Source organism: Pituophis catenifer, unplaced genomic scaffold (assembly GCF_029215685.1).
Source record: "Pituophis catenifer annectens isolate HBS135680 unplaced genomic scaffold, rPitCat1.0.hap2 SCAF_15, whole genome shotgun sequence".
In the NCBI taxonomy this organism is placed as follows: domain Eukaryota; kingdom Metazoa; phylum Chordata; class Lepidosauria; order Squamata; family Colubridae; genus Pituophis; species Pituophis catenifer.
This window is the reverse complement of record NW_027256895.1, coordinates 14,987,691-15,008,249: the sequence shown is the minus strand read 5'-3', so window position 1 is coordinate 15,008,249 and position 20,559 is coordinate 14,987,691. Positions and strand designations below refer to the sequence as shown.

Below are 20,559 nucleotides of genomic sequence, written 5' to 3'. Positions count from 1 at the left end.
CTGGTTTAAGATTTGAACCAGAAATATTGTAATCAAACCCTAATGATGTATCAACCTTTTCAAGTAGACCAGGTCACAAAACTGATGGTGCAGGAATTCCAGGAATACTACTTTATTGTTATAGGTTACTGTATATTGACAGTTGAAACCTAGTCCAAAAAATCAACTTTCCCCATTTTAAGAACATTGAGGTCAAATTGGGAGTATGCTGCGTCTTTTTCTTACACATTCTACTTCCTCATGACTGATCAACATTTTATCTCTCCAACTTTCTTTTCAAGATCATGCTAAATTCTTCAAAATCAATTAATATCCGTAATTGTTAGTTTTTTGTTTTTAGATGGTCCTTTGTGTTGAGTTCTGGTCTCACTACAATGATGTAGCATTTAGGGAAAAAGATAGATCCCAATATTCCTATACCGGAAGCCAAGATGGAGAAGATCTCCACAGCCACCATGTATTTTCCTTTGGTGCTCAGATACGTTGGGACAAAAGTCATCCACACGCTACAAAACACCAGCATGCTAAAAGCAATAAATTTGGCTTCATTAAAAGAGTCTGGCAGTTTTCGAGCAAAGAAAGCCACAATGTAGCTGATGAGAGCAAGAAATCCCATATATCCTAAAATATAATAGAACATGTTGCCTGATCCTTCATTGCATTCAACTACAATCTCTTCTGGAAGAGAATGCATGTCCAAATTTGGGAAAGGAGGGCCAGTGCATAGCCACAATATGCAAATACTTGCTTGAATGCAGGAACAATAGAGAATCAGAGAGTATGAAAATCTTTTCCCCACCCATTTTCTCAATTTTGATCCTGGCTTAGTAGCCATAAAAGCTAGAACCACTGTGATAGTTTTGGCCAAAACTGAAGAGACAGCAACTGAGAAGATTATCCCAAAAGCAATTTGACGAAGAAGACAGGTCAGCAATTGGGGCTGACCAATGAACAGCAAGGAACAGAGGAAGCAGAGGAAGAGGGAGACAAGGAGAAGATAAGTGAGATTCCGGTTGTTAGCTTTGACAATGGGAGTATTTCGATGTTTTATGAAAATTCCAAGTACCACCACTGTGGTCACAGAAAACGAGAGAGCCAGAGCAGCCAAAGTGATGCCCAAAGTTTCATTATAAGACAAGAAATTTAGATCCTTGGGAATGCACAAATTTTTTTCCTTGTTTGGATATTGTTCTTCTGGACAGTCTAAGCAGTCATCCATATCTGTGAAAATAGATATTCAGAATTCATAACAGTATTTCATATTTTGTCTACTTTACTGAGAAGTATTTATTAATTTAAAACATCTTATGTCATAAAACAGGCATGAACAACTATGCGCAACAATTCTCATCATTTATTGCCTTTGTTGTCTTAGCCAAAAGCATACAAAAATATACTCCAGCAACATTAACACAGATTCACACCTCTGTTAAAGAGATCCCTATTAAATCTTGCTTTTGGAGAGCTCAGCTAGAATGGATCTCTCATGAATACTGAGAGTGACTCTTATGTGTGTGATAACTGTCTCAGTGTGATATGTCTATGTGTGTCTTTATGGATACACTCATTTGCACACACACACAAACATTACAATACCATATTTCCTACCTCTTTCATTTGAAAACTTTCTTGATGGACAAGTATTACAATCGTAGCAACAAAATGGCTTCCCTTCCTTCCTTTTCTTTCTGGACCCTGGTGGGCAATGATCATTGCACAGAGCAAGAGGTATAGTCTATTCATTAATGAGAGAGAGAAATATATTTTATTCCCTTGAATCCAACCATTTTCAGAGATCAATACATGCATCATAAACTTCTGAGAAATATTCATTAGTTTGTGTGTGTGTGAGTGTTTGTGTAGATATGTACATATTTAAGAAAGAACCGATCCAAAATAGCATATATTATTGATGGACCTTACCCTCACTTTGAATAATCTTTTTCATCACTAATATGTCACCATAATTTACTGTATGTGATTAGTCTCTTGTCATTATTCTGAGTTGCTTGAGACTGAGGACTTCAGGGGTCCTCAATCTATACTATCGTGAAGTGAATATATACATATTACTGTAATCTTACAGTAAAGGTAGTGTTAGTACTAACGGAACTGGTTTCTTCTCTGAACGATCTCCAAGGTCTGACAGGTGGCTTCACACTGTAAACTTCAACACTTTTAGATGTCCATTTAATATCACAAGACAAGTAGAAAAGGGGGGATTTAATTGCTTGCATCACTCTGTCCCTTTCTCCATTGCCACTGAAGAAGCTCCTGAGTACTTTAATTAAAGCACTGGAAGAATATAGATAATGGGGGACTGTGTGTACATGTGTAGAGAATCCACAATAACCCCCCAAAAAGCTAATTATATAAATGGCCCAGAGAAGTCAACTATCATCGTGTACCCTGGAGCTGACATGCCAAGTATATTTGCCTCAGGTAATTGGAAACCTAATCTTGCGTAGCTTCTTTTCTGGTAATGTTGTATTACTAACTAGAGCATACAAAACATTTGCTAGACCAATTCTTGAATACAGCTCATCTGTCTGGAACCCACACTGCATATCGGACATTACTACAATCAAGAGAGTCCAGAGATGTTTTATGAGAAGAGTCCTCCATTCCTCTACCCGCAATAAAATACCTTAGGCCACCAGACTCCAAATTTTGGGCTTAGACAACTTAGAACTACGCCGACTTCAGTCTGACCTAAGCATAGTACATAAAATTATCTGCCACAATGTCCTTACTGTCAATGACTACTTCAGCTTCAACCACAACAATACACGAGCAAATAATAGATACAAAGTCAAGGTAAACCGCTCCAAACTCGATTGCAGAAAATATGACTTCAGTAACAGAGTGGTCAATGCCTGGAATGCACTACTCGACTCTGTAGTTTCTTCCCCAAACCCCCAAAACTTTAACCTTAAACTGTCTACTGTTGACCTCACCCCATTCCTAAGAGGTCTGTAAGGGGCGTGCATAAATTCATCAGCGTGCCTACCGTCCCTGTCTTAATATTCCTTTTTACTTACTCTTTTCATGTATTCAAATTATGTTTCTACTTTTACCTGTTATCTTATATATGCTTGACAAAAATAAACTTATGAAACTTATATTAACTTACATATTAAGAAGTCACCTTGACAAGAGTCCTTCCTTTTGTGGCTTGAAAGGATTACCATGGTTGAAGCTAGAAGGATGGCCTAAAAACTAGACAGGTAATAAAAATTCATCTCCTCAATCAGAGGTATTAAGATACACAATAGAACCTTGGGACAACCAAGCATTTCCTCAGTTTGAAAGGTCTCCATTTTTGTGCAGAAAAAAAGAATGGAAGCCATCTGTTTTTTTGTTTTTTCAATTCTTCTTCCCCTTGCAAACTAGTTTTGCAAATCCAAAAATTTCCCGAATAGGATCAACAACTTAAAGTTTGTTGTCTTCCAGACACTTAATATAAAAGTACTGGGGATCAGTGGTGGGTTTCAAATTTTTTTACTACCAGTAAAAACCTGTGGGTGTGGCTTGATGGGCGTGGCATGGCTTGGTAGGCATGGTTTGGTGGGCGTGGCAGGGGAAGGATACTGTAAAATCTCCATTCCCACCCCACTCCAGGGGAAGGATACTTCAAAATCCCAGTTCTCCAGAACTGGTCAGAACCTGCTGAAACCCACCTCTGCTGGGGATCCTTAATTGCTGAAAAGAGATCTTCCAATACATAAAATATTAGTATCTCTACCTCTCGCCAGGCTTAAGTCTAAGAAACCAATTTGAAATAACACACCACAGTCTTACAATCTAGATGAAGATGGCCAACTTTTAATAACTACAACCAAACAGAACACACAGATCCAACAAAACCACTTCTAGGAGTGCAGTTTCCCCAAAAAATATGCAGCCATCTGAATAGAATCAGGACAGGCAAAGCTCTTTAGGTAGGGAATGGCTGGGAGTCTGCAATGTGACTGTGGTGCAGACTGCAAACTATATCACATACAGTTCAAAAATGTCTCCTCAGGCAACAAACTATAACACATACAGTTCAAGAATGCCTCCTCGGGAAATTTCAAGGTACCTGGGATGATCTCATCACAGCCATGCCAGAAGCAGTTACATGGTTAGCTCTTTTAGATATCAAATTACAACATCTATTCCATTGCAAATTTATGGGTCCATATTGTGGTGATACCTGTTTAAAATGGGCCTGCCATGTGATTTTTCTTTCGTTGATGGTGAACTTTCTGCCTGATGGGGCTTCAGGATCCATTTGTCCCACTTTCACTTTCATGAAGGATTTGTTAGGGAAAGTAACCCAGTTGATAATGTCAAATCCAGCTAGCAATTCATGCTTCTTGTCAAAAGACACCTTGTCTCCGGCACTGTTGTTAAAGGAAATTCGACTTAGGAAATGATAAAGCTGGAATAAATGAAGTTTTGACAAGTATTACCATAGTGGTGAAACCAGTGAAAATTGTTTGGCTTGGATTAACAATTTGCTATACCAGCGATGGCTAAACTTTTTGCCATCGTGTGCCAGGAGCGGGGAGGGGGGGGTATCATGCATGCCCACACCCATAATTCTATGTGCCCCACCCTTATGCATACACATGCGATCCCCCCAAGCTCTTCCCGCTCCTGGCACGTGATGGCCTGGTAGGCCCATTTTTCTCTCTCACCAGGCTACAGAGTCTTTTTAGGAGTCAGGGGAGGGCAAAAACGGCCTTCGTTACCACCCCGGAGGCCCACCGGAGGCTGGAAATGGCCCATTTTCAACCTCTGGAGGGCCTGCTGGGGTGGGGAAGACCATTTTCACCCTCCCCAGACTCCTAGAAAGGCTCTGGAGCCTGGGGACAGCAAAAAATGGGCCTTCTGGTCCCACTGGAAATTGGCAAATAGCCCATTTCTGGCCTCTGGGGAGCCTTCGGGGGGAGACCTTTTCGCCTCCCCAGACTCCTAGAAAGGCTCTGGAGCTTGGGGAGAGAAAAAAACAGGGCTTCCCCACCTTCCCCCAAGGCCCTCCAGAGGCAGGAAACAGCCTGTTTCTCTACTTCTGGTGGACCCAGAAGGCGCGAAAATCAGCTGAGCTTGCGTGCCCAATGATATGGCTACGTGTGCCACCTGTGGCATGCGTGTCATAGGTTCACCATCATGGTGCTATTCTCTGAAGCTATTTAATTGTTTCATCACTTCATAATTGGTGGTTCCATAATTTCCTTCCCCAATCAAATATTTCAGTTCAGCTCAGTTTTTAAAAAGGATACTAAGAATTATTAGATAATGTGTTTCAAATGAACATACTAACATTTCTTTTGGCTTTGAAATATCCTGGTATACCTGTGTCACTGATGGGAATCCAAGTATTTCAAAGCTAAGGTTTACTATCTGCCAGGGGAAGAGTACTACTACTGAATTACATTTATATGCTGATTTTCTCCCAGTGACTCCCAGTGGATTTAAGATTGTTGCAGCATCCACACAGTCAAGTGATCAGAATTTGGACATTTGGCACCTGGTATGTAGTTACAACAGTTGCAGTGTCCTGGGGTCATGTGATTACCATTTGTGACCTTCCCATCCAGCTTTTGACAGCAAAGTCAATGGGAGAGCCTGGATTTACTGAATGATCATGTAATTGATTTAAAAACTATAGTGACTCACTTCCTCTCTGCATTTGGGAATGTGCAGTAATGCATTATCAAACAGAATAGAACTGGAAGTGACCTTGGAGGTCTTCTAGTCCAGCCCCCTGCTCAAACAGGATACCCTATACCAGGGGTCCTCAAACTACGGCCCATGGGCCAGATACAGCCCACTGAAACCATTAATCTGGCACACGCGGGACCACAAGGCTGCCCCGCCCACATCACCCCACCTACCCACTGGCCCCCACCCACCTTCTAGAGGCTGGGGAGGCCAAAAATGGGATGCACAGAGGCCTCAGGAGGCCAAAAACATCCCGCTTTTGGCCTCCCCAGGGAGAGGGAGGGGGAGAGAGAAAGACACATACACACACACACAAACACAAACAGAAGTCCCTCTCACACCTCCCCCCAAGGCAGCCACATTCCTTCACTAACCTGCTTTCCACCCCCAGGAACATAACAAATTAAAGTGTAATTTGTGTGTATTGTTTAATGGACTGCTAAATTGGCCACGTCCACCCAGTCACATGACCACCTAGCCATGCCCACCCAACTGGTCCGGCCCCCCAACAGTCTGAGAGACCGTGAATTGGCCTACTGTTTAAAAAGTTTAAGGACCCCTGCCCTATACCATTTCAGTCAAGTGATTGTCCAATCTCTTCTTAAAAACCTGCAGTGATGAAGCACCCACTACTTCTGAAGGCAAGCTGTTCTACCTGTTAATTGTATACAGAATGAGAATCCTTCTTATATAAATGAAGACAACATTAACAACAATATTGACGCATCAAAATTAATCTGCCTCCTAGATGCGACATTACCTGAAAATACTGTGATTTAGAAGTCCTTGGGTGATCTCTATCCAACACTGCTCCGTATTTCCTTCTGGATGAGTAAAAGGCATGCAAAGCATGAGTCACAGCATAGACAGCATTATAAACACTGTAGCTTTGACTGGTCATGCTTGTTTCAAAAAAAGAATGCGGAAGGCTTTCCAGTCTCTCATTGCCAGTACAGCTTCCTTTGTCTGTTGCAGAATCTGGAAACGAGCATTTAAATGCTTGTTCCCAGAAGACTCTGATAAAATGATCCGACAGAGAATGGGGGTCCTGAAATAGAAGGAAATTCTGAAACGTTGACATCTCCGAGGTGTGACTTGCAAAGGACAAGGCACCGTGGAAGGTCTGCATATTTAAATTGTTTAAAAAGGGCTCCACTGAAAAATCCCAATGGGCTGTCATCACCCATACTTTTTGCACAGGCAGCATCATGTCTGATTCGGCAAGATTGAGCACTATCTGCAAATCTAACATCATGTGAGCATCAGCACTTACAACACAGACATTGACGTTTGCTTTACTCAGCAACAGGGCCATTTCCCTGAACATGTCATTGAAATTAACCACGCCTAAAATGTTGCTTTGAAGCGGCATTCGTTCAGAGAAGGCAGTGCAGATTCCATTATCGGAAAAGTTTTTCTCCAAGATCTGCACAAATGTTTCTCCTTTATCGTCATCCATGGCCATGATCCCAATCCACTTCCATTGAAAATGAAGCAATAGCTTGACTATTCCTGTATACTGATGCACTTCATTAGGTACCATGCGGTATAAGAAAGACGGGTGGCTTATATCATTCACTGGCGGACTATATAAACAGTAGGTGACCTAAAGGAGAACATAATTTCATTCATAATAGAGAAATATAAAAATATCTACAAGATCAAGTACTTTTCTGTAATGCTAGTTCTTTTTCTCAGTTTTACAGTCTAAAATTGCCTTCTCTTCTCCACTTTAACTTCCCCAAAATGTAGCGAAATTAAAAAAAAGTTTGCAGTTATCCCACGTTGAAGCTCAGTCAAAATATTTCATGTCTGACTCAGATATTACTTTCTCTTTCTTTGCAACCTATTGTCTTCCCTGTCTTCTCTTGGCTTTGGAATAAACATTAAAATAAGATCCAAATAGATATATTCTGTTTAGGGTATTTTGTAATGTATCAATCATTTTATATTTCACTTCATCATCTTTACATTTTAGGATCACAGATATGAACAAGAAGATATGATGAGTCGCTGTGATGGTGAGGAGCAGCATATACATTTAGTAAATCAATCAATAAATAATGAACAAACCAATCTTCAAATCCCCTTCTGTGGTCTAAAGCATCGGTCACCAACTGGTGGTCCATGGACCACTGGTGGTCTGTGAGAAAATTATGGTGGTCCGCAGAAAAATTATTTGCATTTTTTATATTGCACTAAATTAGGGATCCTCAAACTATGACCCCTGGGCCAGATACATGCAAAGAACACTGGTGTTACTGCAGAGAGTCTCCCTCTTCAGGGTCTTTTTGTGTGGGTTGGAGGGGGGCAGAAATTCCAACTTGGGGTTTGTTTCAGCCTCCTGGTGCAGGGGTTTGGGCAAAGGCTGGAGGGAAGTGCCGCTGGTGGCAAGGAACCGGACAGCCTTGTTCCAGTGGGACTGCATCATGGCCTGCAACTGACTGACCATCTCAGCCCGCTGAGCCTCCAGGTGCCAGTACCTGGCCTTGCACTCCTGCAGGTCTTATTTATTCATTTATTTATTAAATTTATATGCCACCCCTCTCCGGAGACTCAGGGTGGCTCACAATACAGTCTTCCCTCTGCTTGGAAAGCCTATGCTCCTAATCCTCAGTGAGGTGCTTCTGCTGAGCCTCCTTCTCAGTCAGATCCAATTTGAACTGATCCAGCTGTTTTGCCAACTCTTTCTCGCGGGGGCTGCTTAGCTCCAACAACTGCTTCCTATTGGGGCCCTAAGGAGCCCAGGCAGGAAGGTGAGGAGTGGCTGGCAGGAGAGGGGTGAGTAGAGGCCGGTGAGGTGAGTGACATGTGACTTTGATGTGAGTGACATTGAGTTGGTCATGCCCACCCATGATCACATGACCACCTAGCCAAGCCCACCCAGCCGGTCATTAGACAGATCATATTAGTGGTCCGTGGGATTTAAAATTATGAATTTAGTGGTCCCAGAGATCTGAAACGTTGGGGACCCCTGATCTAAATCATCCTCAGAGATCTTGGTATAATCTCTAAAGAAGTGTCAGACGCTTAGTTTTCCATAGTAATAGATATCTGGATATACTTTACTATCTTTCATGCAGGAAGCAAACATGCTTTTTTCTTCTCCTAAGCATTTCTTAAAATATTAATGGTCTGGTGCCATATTTTAAAATTATATATATTCCCTCTAGTTTATTTTTGATATAGCAATCTATGTGTTATTTAAAATATTAATTGTGAATTTAGAGTGTTTTAAACCACATGGAGAAATGTGGCGGCTTGCTTATATCGCACACATGGCACATCTGCTTACATTTTCATCTAAATTCTGTCTTAATTATGGAGTGAAATATTTTAGTATTTCACTTAGTATGAAATCACAATCCATATACTTATCCTGTGCTCCTGTATGTCTGCCATTAATAATTCATACAACATAACTATTTTTTTTAATTAGATAAGAGAAGCTGGAATTATCAGAAATATCGATCTCCACCGCTCTCTATTTCCCTCTATTAAGTATCCTGAGACTGTGGGGAAATTAAATTTTGTTGTCTTCATCCTCTCCAACAAATTTATTTATCCCAGTGGTATTTAATTACAGCCATGTTTAGTTTACTTTCCACTAAATGCCTGGCAAACAAAAGAAGCTAATGAATATTAAAGAACCAAAAATGTAAACCATCTAAAACAATTGTCATTCTGTTCCTTGGAATGATGACACTTATAGCCATGAAACCAGATCAAAGCAGCAAAGTTGGAACTGTACTACTGATAGCACAAGTTCAGTGAAATCCTGAGTGAAGAGAGATGCCGATATTGACAACTAATTGTAAATGATAAGAAGCTTAAAATAAAGATGCTCACAAACTTGTTGACTTCACAAACACACTATGTTGTTTTCCAACTCACAACATGGAAGTAATTTAGGAATACCTTCTCCTGGTATTTTGTTTCTTTCTAGTCTACTCTGTAGGCTACATTAGATCACCAAGATCTAACCAAGATTAGATTGCCTTTGTAATCACCTACGTAAGTGCCAACCTGGTCTAATCCATATATTACACCATTTCATTTGCGAAGAATCTATGTTAAGCAGAAAACAGAAAAGGAACAAGCAGTAAGTCAAGGAAGTTAAAGATATGAAATAAGAAGAAAAAAATAAATAAAAGAAAAGACAGCTAACCCTTGTTTACATCATTACTACCCTGTTTCCCCCAAAAATAAGACATCCCCTGATAATAAGACCAATCGCGTTTTTGAGTGCATGGCAATAAGGCCAAGCACTTATTTCAGGGTTCAAAAAAAATATAAGACAGGGTCTTATTTTTGGGAAAACACTGTATCTATATACTACTAAAGCTCTTGTGTCTGTAGAGTGGGTGAAACAGTTCATCAGAGAGCAAAACATTTGAACCAATGTGCCTCAAAGGAGCTAACTTGTGAAATGCATCCAGAAACTGGGACCTATGAGTCCTGTAGAATTAAAATTTGGCAAATTTTATAAAATGTTTTAATGACATAAAAATGATCATAAACTATTTTGTAGATGTAAATCAAAGTGTCATAAAACATTTTCTGTGATCAGTTGCTGATGTTTGACCATGGTATGCAGTTCAAATTATGCTGTTTTTCAAATAATCCCAAATGCATCCCTCCTTTCTTGACCCTCTCTTGTTATTATAACACATAATATTATAACACATAATTCTTAAGTATTCAATTCTCATTGCATTCAACTGACTTTTACGGTTCTTCTAACGTGTCTAATTCTCTGTTACATAGCAAAATGTGGAGAACATAGTACTTTATACTTCCTTTAAAAAGAGACATTTAATTAGTTCACAGCACCTACAAGCTGTTCTAATCATGAACTGACTCCGTGTAGCTTATAGTTTTCTCCCTTCCTAGCCATGGGTTAAATCAAACCACCACCACCCGCAAAAAAATACACCATGTATTCCTCACAACAGATTGCATATTACCACGGCATCATTAATCTGCATTTATACATCTTCTTTTTCCATTTTATTAGTCATATTTTTATGCCGCCCACTCTCCGAGGACTCTGGGCGGCTTACACCAAAGACAGTATACTAAATAGCATATTGCCCCCAACAATCTGGGTCCTCATTTTACCCACCTCGGAAGGATGGAAGGCTGAGTCAACCTTGAGCCGGTGAGATTTGATCCGTTGATCTGCGGAACTAGCAGTCAGCTGAAGTAGCTGTAGTACTGCACTCTAACCACTGCGCCACCTCAGCTCCATCCATTTTCCCATCTCTAGTTATCAGCCCATGAAGTACAAATACATTTCTCTACTTGCTCTAATTTTTCACTATTTATGCTTAACTCATAATTGTTCCTTTTCTTTTCCCTGCTTACAATCTAAGATCAGTCAGTATCAAATAAATGCTGGCTGCCTACAACATAATTAAAAGGAAGCCTTCCTGTGATCATGTTTATCTATTAAGTAAATTTAAGAGATTTTTTTAAATGTGTGACTGGTTTATTGTGTACAACACCCAGATTACTTGTGTGATTTAATGGCATTGAGAGGAAGGAATGTGGAGAACCAAAGGAACTGAGAGAAAGAAAAGAAAAAAGAGAACAGTTAAGGCCACGATAAATAGACAAAAGGGCAAGAAGATTATCATCACATTAAAGAGAATGGTTACATTGTGAGAACTAAAACATGAACCCTGTTGAGAAGAATAAACTTTTGTCCTTCCAACAAGGAACCACTTATATCCATATCATCCAACCATAACTGGTATAATTAAATCAGGTTTTAAGTGATTCACCTTCATAAACACATTTACCTCAGCCCAAATGAGAGAAATAATGCAATAACTCTCTTCCTGCCTAAAATATCACATTACCAGGGAAGGCAAATGAAATTGCATTACCAGAAGAAAAAAAGGGAGGATCACATATATTTTGTGGTGCTGGCAAAGAGATCTTAAACCTCTTTGTATTCCCCAAATAAACTTGGTACAAGTCATCTTACTCCTGTTCAAATCAAGCTAAATCACTGTAGACAAAATGTAAATAATAAGATGAAGATATTAAGTTTCTTAATAAATTCAAATACTTGCTTAATAAATGTAGTAAGTTTCTTAGGAAGTTTTTAGAATATCAATTTGAAGTCCATCCATCTTAAAATTGTCAAGAATCATATACACTGTAGTAGACAATATGTTCCTAAACAAATAGATGTGTGATCCACCTTACCTGCGGAATCTTGTAGATCCCTAAGATAGTAGCTATGTGGAGGGAGGTTTCTGAGTCAGTACCCCCAATGACAGCTGCTGGTATCTTCTTGCTGCAGTTGTAGTTGAGAAGAGTTGGTTTCTGATTAAAGAGCAAGTTCAGCGTGTTCTGATAAGTTATCTGGGCATCAAAGTGGCTATCATAGATATGAAATCCCACAGTCCGATTGGGTAAGATCATGCTGTTTCCATTTATTTCATTCACCGCAAACGCCAAGGCTAGGGTGTGCTGATATTTTTTCAGCATTACACTAAAGTAAAAGACACATCTTGAGTAAATCATGAAGTTCTATGTTGTGAACATTCCCATACCATTCCTGCAAGAGGCAATCTCCATTAGAATTCCATTAGAATTTTGTGGTGGAGAGTATTGGAAAATGTGAAAGTTGACACTTAGACACTATAGAGCACTGCACACCAGAACAACTAGACACAAGAACAGTTTCTTCCTGAGCACCATCACTCTGCTAAACAAATAATTCCCTCAACACTGTCAAACTATTTACTAAGTCTGCACTACTATTAATCTTCTCATCGTTCCTATCACGCATCTCATCTCACTTTTGACTGTATGACTATAACCTTGTTGCTGGAATCCTTAGCATTTATATTGACTGTTTTGTAATATGATTTGATTGCTTATTTGTTCCCTATGACTATCATTAAGTGTTGTATCTTATGATTCTTGATGAATGAATTTTTTCTTTTATGTACACTGAGAGAATATGCACCAAGACAAATTCCTTGTGTGTCCAATCACACTTGGCCAGTAAAGAATTCTATTCTATTCTATTCTATTCTATTCTATTCTATTCTATTCTATTCTATTCTATTCTATTCTATTCTATTCTATTCTATTCTATTCTATTCTAGAATTAAGTTATCTTTAATTAGAAGCATAGCTTGATTTGCTTGTAATGGATCTAACCTTCTCTAATCCTTCTAAGGGAGAAGTCCATTTTCAGAGAAAATATGCTTAGAAATAAATGCAAGTCTTTTACACTGCAGAAGAAGCTAAATATCACTTCATTAAAGTATGCAATAAAACTTTCCAATGATGGATCAGAGAAATATGAACCTTACTGGAGAGATTTTTCCCCAATGAAATTTTTGGTAGGATGTCTATGGGAATAAATAATGGCAAGAACTTTAAGCAAGAAAAGATTAAGCCAAGACTGACTTTTCCCCTTCTCACAATCAAATGTAGCACGTCTTACGGACTGATTTGATCCAACCAGATGTTAAAGATCAGAATAAACTCAGAGCATACAAGGAGACCTGGCAATATCAAAAAATCATAGAGCCAGCCGAGAAGCTTAGGTCCAACTGCTTGCTCAGTGCTGGAGCTTTAATTTAAGCCAAATAGTTGGGTTAAACCCAAGAGCAATAAGATAGCAGTCGCTGGGATGAAAAATAATGTGTGTTTTAGATCTGACCACCATATCAATCTCCCATTTTCTATTACCAGAAGAGCAGAATAAGTGGATGTAGGAATACAAATATTTGACTACTAGAATCTATGCAGAGTTGCTAAAACCATACGAGTGGCGCTGCTAGGAAATACCCAAATATTACAGAAATCAATGAGGTTTTCCTTACACAGGTTCAACATCACACTTGGGTGTAGGGTGTGAGCTGAAGTCTGCTCCTTCAGAAAAGGAGAAAAGCTGTGAAATTATCCCACCAATTATCACATCACCTGGCTGAAGATATTGGTATTGCACTTTCAGAGACTCACGAATGGTACACACTGCTGGAGATATCCCACAATCTGTTGGTGGCAGCAGCAGCAAACACACAAGAAGTCTAAGGGACAAGAAGGACCCTCTCATGCAGCAGGCAAAATGATTGTCCCTTAATTTAAGATCTCCTACTCCTATTTTGATCATCATCATTCAGCTGTTTAGTATGCCATGGTCTTTACTATTCTGGATCCTACCATTAAATGCATACATACTGATCTGTTGAATCCATGGATGGATGAATACATACATACATGCATACATACATGCATACATACATACATACACTAACCCACCCTTTGATCAGTTCACGAGTTATATACCTGTATGCAATTAGAATGGAAAAGTATTTTTCTCTGCTTTGAGAGTAATGATAATCACCTTAGATAATCATAAGGTATGCAGTCACTTTTTCCAAAACACTGAAGTCAGCAAATTCTCAGAGGTAACTCTTCCTTTTTCCCCTCCTCCTCCATCATCAGTGCTTTGTGCAAAACAATGATTGTTTTGTAGAAAGTATAGAGCTCCTGAACAAAAGGAAGGCTACAGATTAGATTTATTAGAAATATACTCATATATATATGATATATTAAATATATATAAATCTTATATGTATTATTGTTTTAGCACTGGATTTTTCCTCCGTAAATCAAGATGTTTATATATGTAGGAAAAACCCTGGCTAAAACAATAATACATATATAAACCTACAAAAAAAGAACAAAATAAATATTTATATAAATATACATCTATATAATAGTTTAATGAAAAGAACGACTTGGGGAGACATGATAGCAGTGTTCCTTTTTTCTTTTTTTGATTTTAAAAACAAACTTTATTCAATATAAAAAGATAAAAGATTGTACAAAATGTTCTTAACTCTAAAAAAGAAAGTACAATTCTAAATTACATATATACTAAAACTAACAAACAGGATTATCTATCTATAATATTCGAACATGTAAATATATATGTATACATTAACCTTGATTTCTTAATGATGGTGTAAATTTGTTACCTTTAATTTCTTGCTGTATTTGACTTTAGTTTTTTTTCCATCGATTGATCCATTCATACCATCTGTCCCATATTTGGTAATACTGTGAGTCTTCCTTGTTGTTTAATTTTAAAGTTAATCTATCCATTTCTGCACATATAAATATCTTTTGGATTATTTGTTGTTCTGTTGGCACTGATAGCAGTGTTCCAACATCTCAGGGGCTTTCACAAGACATCCATCTGAAGACCTGGTTGATGAGTTAATGTAAAGACTTTTCTTTTTAGCTGTAGCATGTCTCAAACCAGATATCTTTCTCTAAGAAGATGCCTGGACTGGGTTAATTAGTGGTATTGCTTGCAGCACAAATTATTTCTCCTGGTTCCTTCATTCGTAAGCTAATAGAAATGGATTTCCACTGATATATTTTACCTGGCAAATAAATTACAAATACACATACATATGCACATGTTTAAGGCAGATTTCACCCTAGTGCTTTTGTTCAAATTCTATATTGGGCTTTTCTCCTTTTCTTTCTGTGGAATGAATTTTCAGTGCTTTACTGCTGAAACACTGTTTATAGCTAATTGAATGTCAACCTCTAACAGTTTAATTTTTCTTCTGAATATTAGAGAACAATGGCACTACGTAGTGCTTTTAATTTGTTTGTTCAGCATGTATGGAGTATAAATGTAGGGCTGCCCCAATGAAACAATTACATCTTTTCCTAGGAGAAGGGATTCCAGAAAAAGAGTTCCATACATCATTTGTATGGAACATATGAAGAAAGGTTGCAGGAATTGGATATATCTAGTTTAATGAAAAGAAGGACTAGTGGTGACATGGTAGCCTCGAATGAGACCGATCACTGTTGTGTCATCTGCGAACTTCAATAGTTTAACAGATGGATCGTTAGAGATGCAGTCATTGGTGTATAGAGAGAGAAGAGAATTGGGGAGAGCACACAGCCTTGGGGGGGGGCTGTACTAATTGTACAGATACCCGATGTGATTCTGCTTAGCTTCACCTGCTGCTTCCTGTCTGTTAGGAAGCTTATGATCCACTTACAAGTGTGTTCAGGTAACTGTAGCTGGTTTAGCTTAGTTAGAAGAATGTCTGGAATGATGGTATTGAATGCTGAATTAAAGTCTACAAAGAGGACCCTTGCTTAGGTCTTTGGAGATTCAAGATGTTGTAGGCTGTAGTGCAGAGCCATATTAACAGCATCGTCTGTTGATCTATTTGATTGATATGCAAATTGCAGGGGGTCTAACAGTGGATCTGTGATGGTTTTCAAGTGGGACAGCACTAGCCTTTCAAAGAAGGCTGTTAGAGCAACTGGTCTGTAGTCATTCAGTTCCTTGATGGTGAGCTTATTCGGCACTGGGATGAGAATAAATATGATTTGAATGCATCTGTGTTGGTATTTTCTACAGAACTACCAACATATCCTGGCCTTGGTTTTTGCTGTAAAGGAGATCAAAGAAAACAATCACCTTTTATTCAATATGACTCTGGTTATGCACCTCTCTAACAGTTATTTCATGGCTAGATGGACCTACTTGGTTTCAATGGAGCTCCTCTCAACACGGGGCAGATTTATCCCCAATTATAAGTGTGATGCCAAGGACTGGGCAGTATCTGTTATTGCAGGACCTAACTCTCACATATGTCCCTTCATGGCAAATGTTTTGAATGTCTACAAGATGCCCCAGGTAAGATTTGCTCTTGAAATACATATCACGGGCTGTGACAATAAATTTGAAGGATAGGAGGAAGAACTGTAGCCTAGACAATGATCTGGTAAAAACAATCTGAGCCCAAACCAATTTGAGAAAGCATCTCAGAATTGACTCCAGGGAGGGAGGGAGGGAAGGAGGGAGGGAGGGAGGGAGGGAGGGAGGAAGGAAGGAAGGAAGGAAGGAAGGAAGGAAGGAAGGAAGGAAGGAAGGAAAGAAAGAAAGAAGCAGGAAGGAAGGAAGGAAGGAAGGAAGGAAAGAAAGAAGCAGGAAGGAAGGAAGGAAGGAAGGAAGGAAGGAAGGAAGGAAGGAAGGAAGGAAGGAAGGAAGGAATCATAGCATTTTAATTAGTTTGGATTCAGATTTAGTAGTAAATCAAGTATAGTACCTAAACATAACTATGTCATATGATCACCATTACATTATTAATTATGTTGATGAGTTGTGTTGTTCTTTTAAATGTAACTTTGTAGATGAAACAGGTAGGAGGGAAATGCTTTCAGACTTGATGTCAACTTGCAAGGCTTTCAAGTTACCATGAGCAGGAGGGAGGGAGAACTGAAGTGAGTTCCATACATTTTTTCTGACCGCAATCAGAAGGAGGGTGTTAGGTTTCACAGCCAGCCAAAGTGGGTAATTGGAGAATGTGATTTATGACATGGCCAGAGAGGAGGGGAGAGACAGGGTCATAGGGGAACGTAAATCTACGTGGGATCAGTCCTAACTGTATCCAAGTATTGCCAGAATATCGCTCCTAATAAATGACTATATTTCCTTTGAAGTTTGGATCATGGCTCATGAATTAATTAGGGCATCTTTCGGAAACTTGACAGACAGTTAGGACTCCTTTTAAAAATCTGTAAAGATTACCAGGTTTCCTGAATCCTGTACTCTCCAAAAGCTCCCCGATGTCTTGGGTGCTGGGAGGGAAAATCAGGCAACCATGGCCGGAGACAAGTTATCTGAAGAGAGCCTAATTGCAGCCAGTAGCTGAACCAACAAGGCCACGGGAGAAGATTGCAATGGACTTTATAGTAGAACTACTGAGGAGTGGTGGAAACACAGTGATCTGGACTGTAATAGACTTATTCTCCAAACAGGCACATTTCATACCCTGCAGTGGGCTACCCTCAGCCCGCCAGTTGTCCAAACTGTTCCTGAAACACATCTACCGCCTGCATGGAGTACCCAGAAGAATCATCTCCGATCGAGATGTCCAGTTCATAGCAAAATTCTGGAGAGAATTCCTACAGTCCATAGGGTCATCCCAAGGCCTCAGCTCAGCGTTTCACTCGAGCACCAATGGGGGTGGGCAGAGAGACTGAATGCCATGGTAGAGCAGTACCTGAGGTGCTACGTGAACTATCAGCAGTCCAATTGGGCGGACCTCCTGTCTTTTGCTGAGGTTGCGTATAATAATGCTGTTCACAGTAGCACGGGGCTAACCCCGTTTAAGGTAGTGAGCGGCATGGACTTTGTCCCAATGCCTGAGTACCCAAGGGAGCCTCCCTCCTCAGTCAGCTTGACTGATTGGATGGCGACACTGAAAGCAACCTGGGAGAATGTCAAGAAAGCGCTAGCTAAAGCAGCACAAGCCTATAAGAAACAGGCAGACAAACACCGAGCTCCCCAAAGGCCATTTCAATTGGGGGAGAAAGTTTACCTCTCCACAAAATATTTGCAGTTAAAACTTCCTAGCAAGAAATTGGGACCAAAATTTATAGGACCATTCCCCATAGTAAAGATAATCAACCCAGTCACAGTGCAATTGAAGTTGCCCTGATTGCTAGGGAAGATACACCCGGTATTCCATAGTAGCCTCTTAAAACCCATGGTTGGATCGACCCTGAGGCCACTACCCCATGAGCCCCCAGACCCCGTGGTCATAGGGGGCCAGACCCATTATGAGGTGCAGCAAATCCTCAATTCGAGATGGCACAGAAGGCAACTCCAATATTTAATCAAGTGGAAGGGTTACCCCTTATCAGAGGCATCTTGGGTAAAGAGTCAAAACATCCAGGCTGATCGCCTTATAGCCAAATTTCATGCAGAAAATCCAAACAAGCCTGATGGGGAGTCACATCCCTAAACTCTGCATCTGTACTCAAATTGTTTTGCTTTGTGCAGGTTGCCCTCGGGAAGTGAGGGGAGCCGAATGTCAACTTGCAAAGCTTTCAAGTTGCCATGAGCACGAGGGAGGGAGAACTGAAGTGAATTCCATACATTTTTTCTGACCGCAATCAGAAGGAGGGTGTTAGGTTTCACAGCCATCCAAAGTGGGTAATTGGAGAATGTGATTTATGACATGGCCAGAGAGGAGGGGAGAGACAGGATCATAGGGGAGCGTAAATCTATGTGGGATCAGTCCTAACTGCATCCAAGTATTGCCGGAATGTCGCTCCTAGTAAATGACTATATTTCCTTTGAAGTTTGGATCATGGCTCATGAATTAATTAGGGCATCTTTCGGAAACTTGACACTTGCAAGATTGTGGTTTCACTGTCTATTACCTCAAATGATTGACATCAATCTTTCCCACCTAAAAGTGCTTCCCTCCTCAGCTGCTTTTACATTGCAATGAATTAGGGAGAATCAATTCTGAGATGGTTATAACATTTCCTAAATGAGATGGTTATAACATTCTTCTTTCAATTGTTTTTATTAAAGTCTATTATATGATAAAATGTTTAATAGATATTTTTGATATCAAAAAGGTAAAGAAAAAGAAAGATAAACTCAAGAAAAATCAAGAAAGAAAAAGAAAAAGAAAATAAACAAAGGTATAGAAAGAAAAATAAAAACCAATGGTTTTTATTTTATTTTTATAAATTTTCATTCATAAACATTTTTGAAAAACAGTGCATTGTCAGAGTATCATTTACAAATAGAACAAAGCCAAAGAAAGTTGGTAGTAAATATTAACACACAAACTAATAGCCATAGTGATAATATAATAGCAGTAATAATAATATAACCAAAAAGTTTAAACTAGGTTTCTTCTTACATTAGCTTATTTACATTTTTATCAATTATTATATTTATAGTTATATACAGTACCTCTTTATTTTCAATATTGATAATATTAACATTCATAATCTTACTTTCTCTAATTTTTACCTCTTTTCTCTATCCATTCATAAAATTTATTCCATATCCGATAATATTCTGAATGTTCTTTATCTTTAATTTTTAAAGTTAGTCTGTCCATTTCAGCATAGTCCCAAATTTTTCTAATTACATCCTCGTCCGATGGGATGTTCATATTTTTCCAGTATTTAGCATATGTGATCCTTGCTGCTGTCAGTATATGTAACACTAAATTTGTGGTTGCTTTATCATAACCCTCTGATAGTATACCTAAGAGGCATGTTTCTGGTTTAAACTCAATATTTTGTTCAGTTATCATTTCTAGCCAGTTATATATGTTCTTCCAATCTTTTCTTCCTTTACCACACGTCCATCACATATGGTAGTAGGTGCCTGGGGTCTAGTTGCATTTCCAGAATTTGGCAGATAGTTTACTGAACATTTTGTATAGTGTCAACTTGTCTATGGCTTTTTGGATCAGTCATTTTTTAACGTGCTTCCAAAATTCATCAGGGTTGGAGACAATATTCTATTGTTCCAGAGAATTCCATCTTTAAAGGCACAGAATTAGCAAAATGTTTTCTTAAATGATATGTTTTATTGGAATTGGTTTTTTTCCTTCTAGCTCCTATATAATTGTCAGTTATGGGCCCTTTGGTTCTGAGCCCATAGATATCATCATCCTATTTCTTACTCAAAATCTCTCAGGAGCTTCACTGAACATCCATCGATTTCTCTATAATTACCAGCAAAGTCTTGGTAATGCAACTTCTCAAATCCTTAGGGATGTCCAAGGGACAACCCCCCAAAACAGGTGAAGATTGAAACGTGCTATTATTTGTGGAACCAGAGGGCTAGAAATGTCACAATCTGAGAAAGAATATATATGCAGACTATTCTAAATAATGAAAGGTTTTGTTTTTTTTAATGTTTCATTGTTGCAGAGGGAACTGGTTCATATCTGGTGATGAAAATGTTCTTGAAAAAGATGGTATTCTCCATTGCAGTAAAAGTAGTCCTACTGCCAGGGG

At 39.1% G+C, this 20,559-nt stretch overlaps 1 protein-coding gene across 1 annotated transcript; it reads right to left on the bottom strand.

The window, feature by feature from the left end:
• Positions 1 to 320: 320 nt before the first annotated feature.
• LOC139324407 (vomeronasal type-2 receptor 26-like) lies at positions 321 to 19,703 on the bottom strand. The gene is made up of 7 exons (XM_070954119.1): positions 19,559 to 19,703; positions 13,563 to 13,734; positions 11,926 to 12,214; positions 6,470 to 7,315; positions 4,196 to 4,423; positions 1,609 to 1,735; positions 321 to 1,221 (listed from the first exon to the last, which is right to left on the bottom strand). Exons 1-7 carry the CDS (start codon positions 19,701 to 19,703, stop codon positions 323 to 325), a joined length of 2,706 nt encoding a protein of 901 aa, XP_070810220.1. The 3' UTR covers positions 321 to 322.
• Between the last annotated feature and the right edge of the window lie 856 nt (positions 19,704 to 20,559).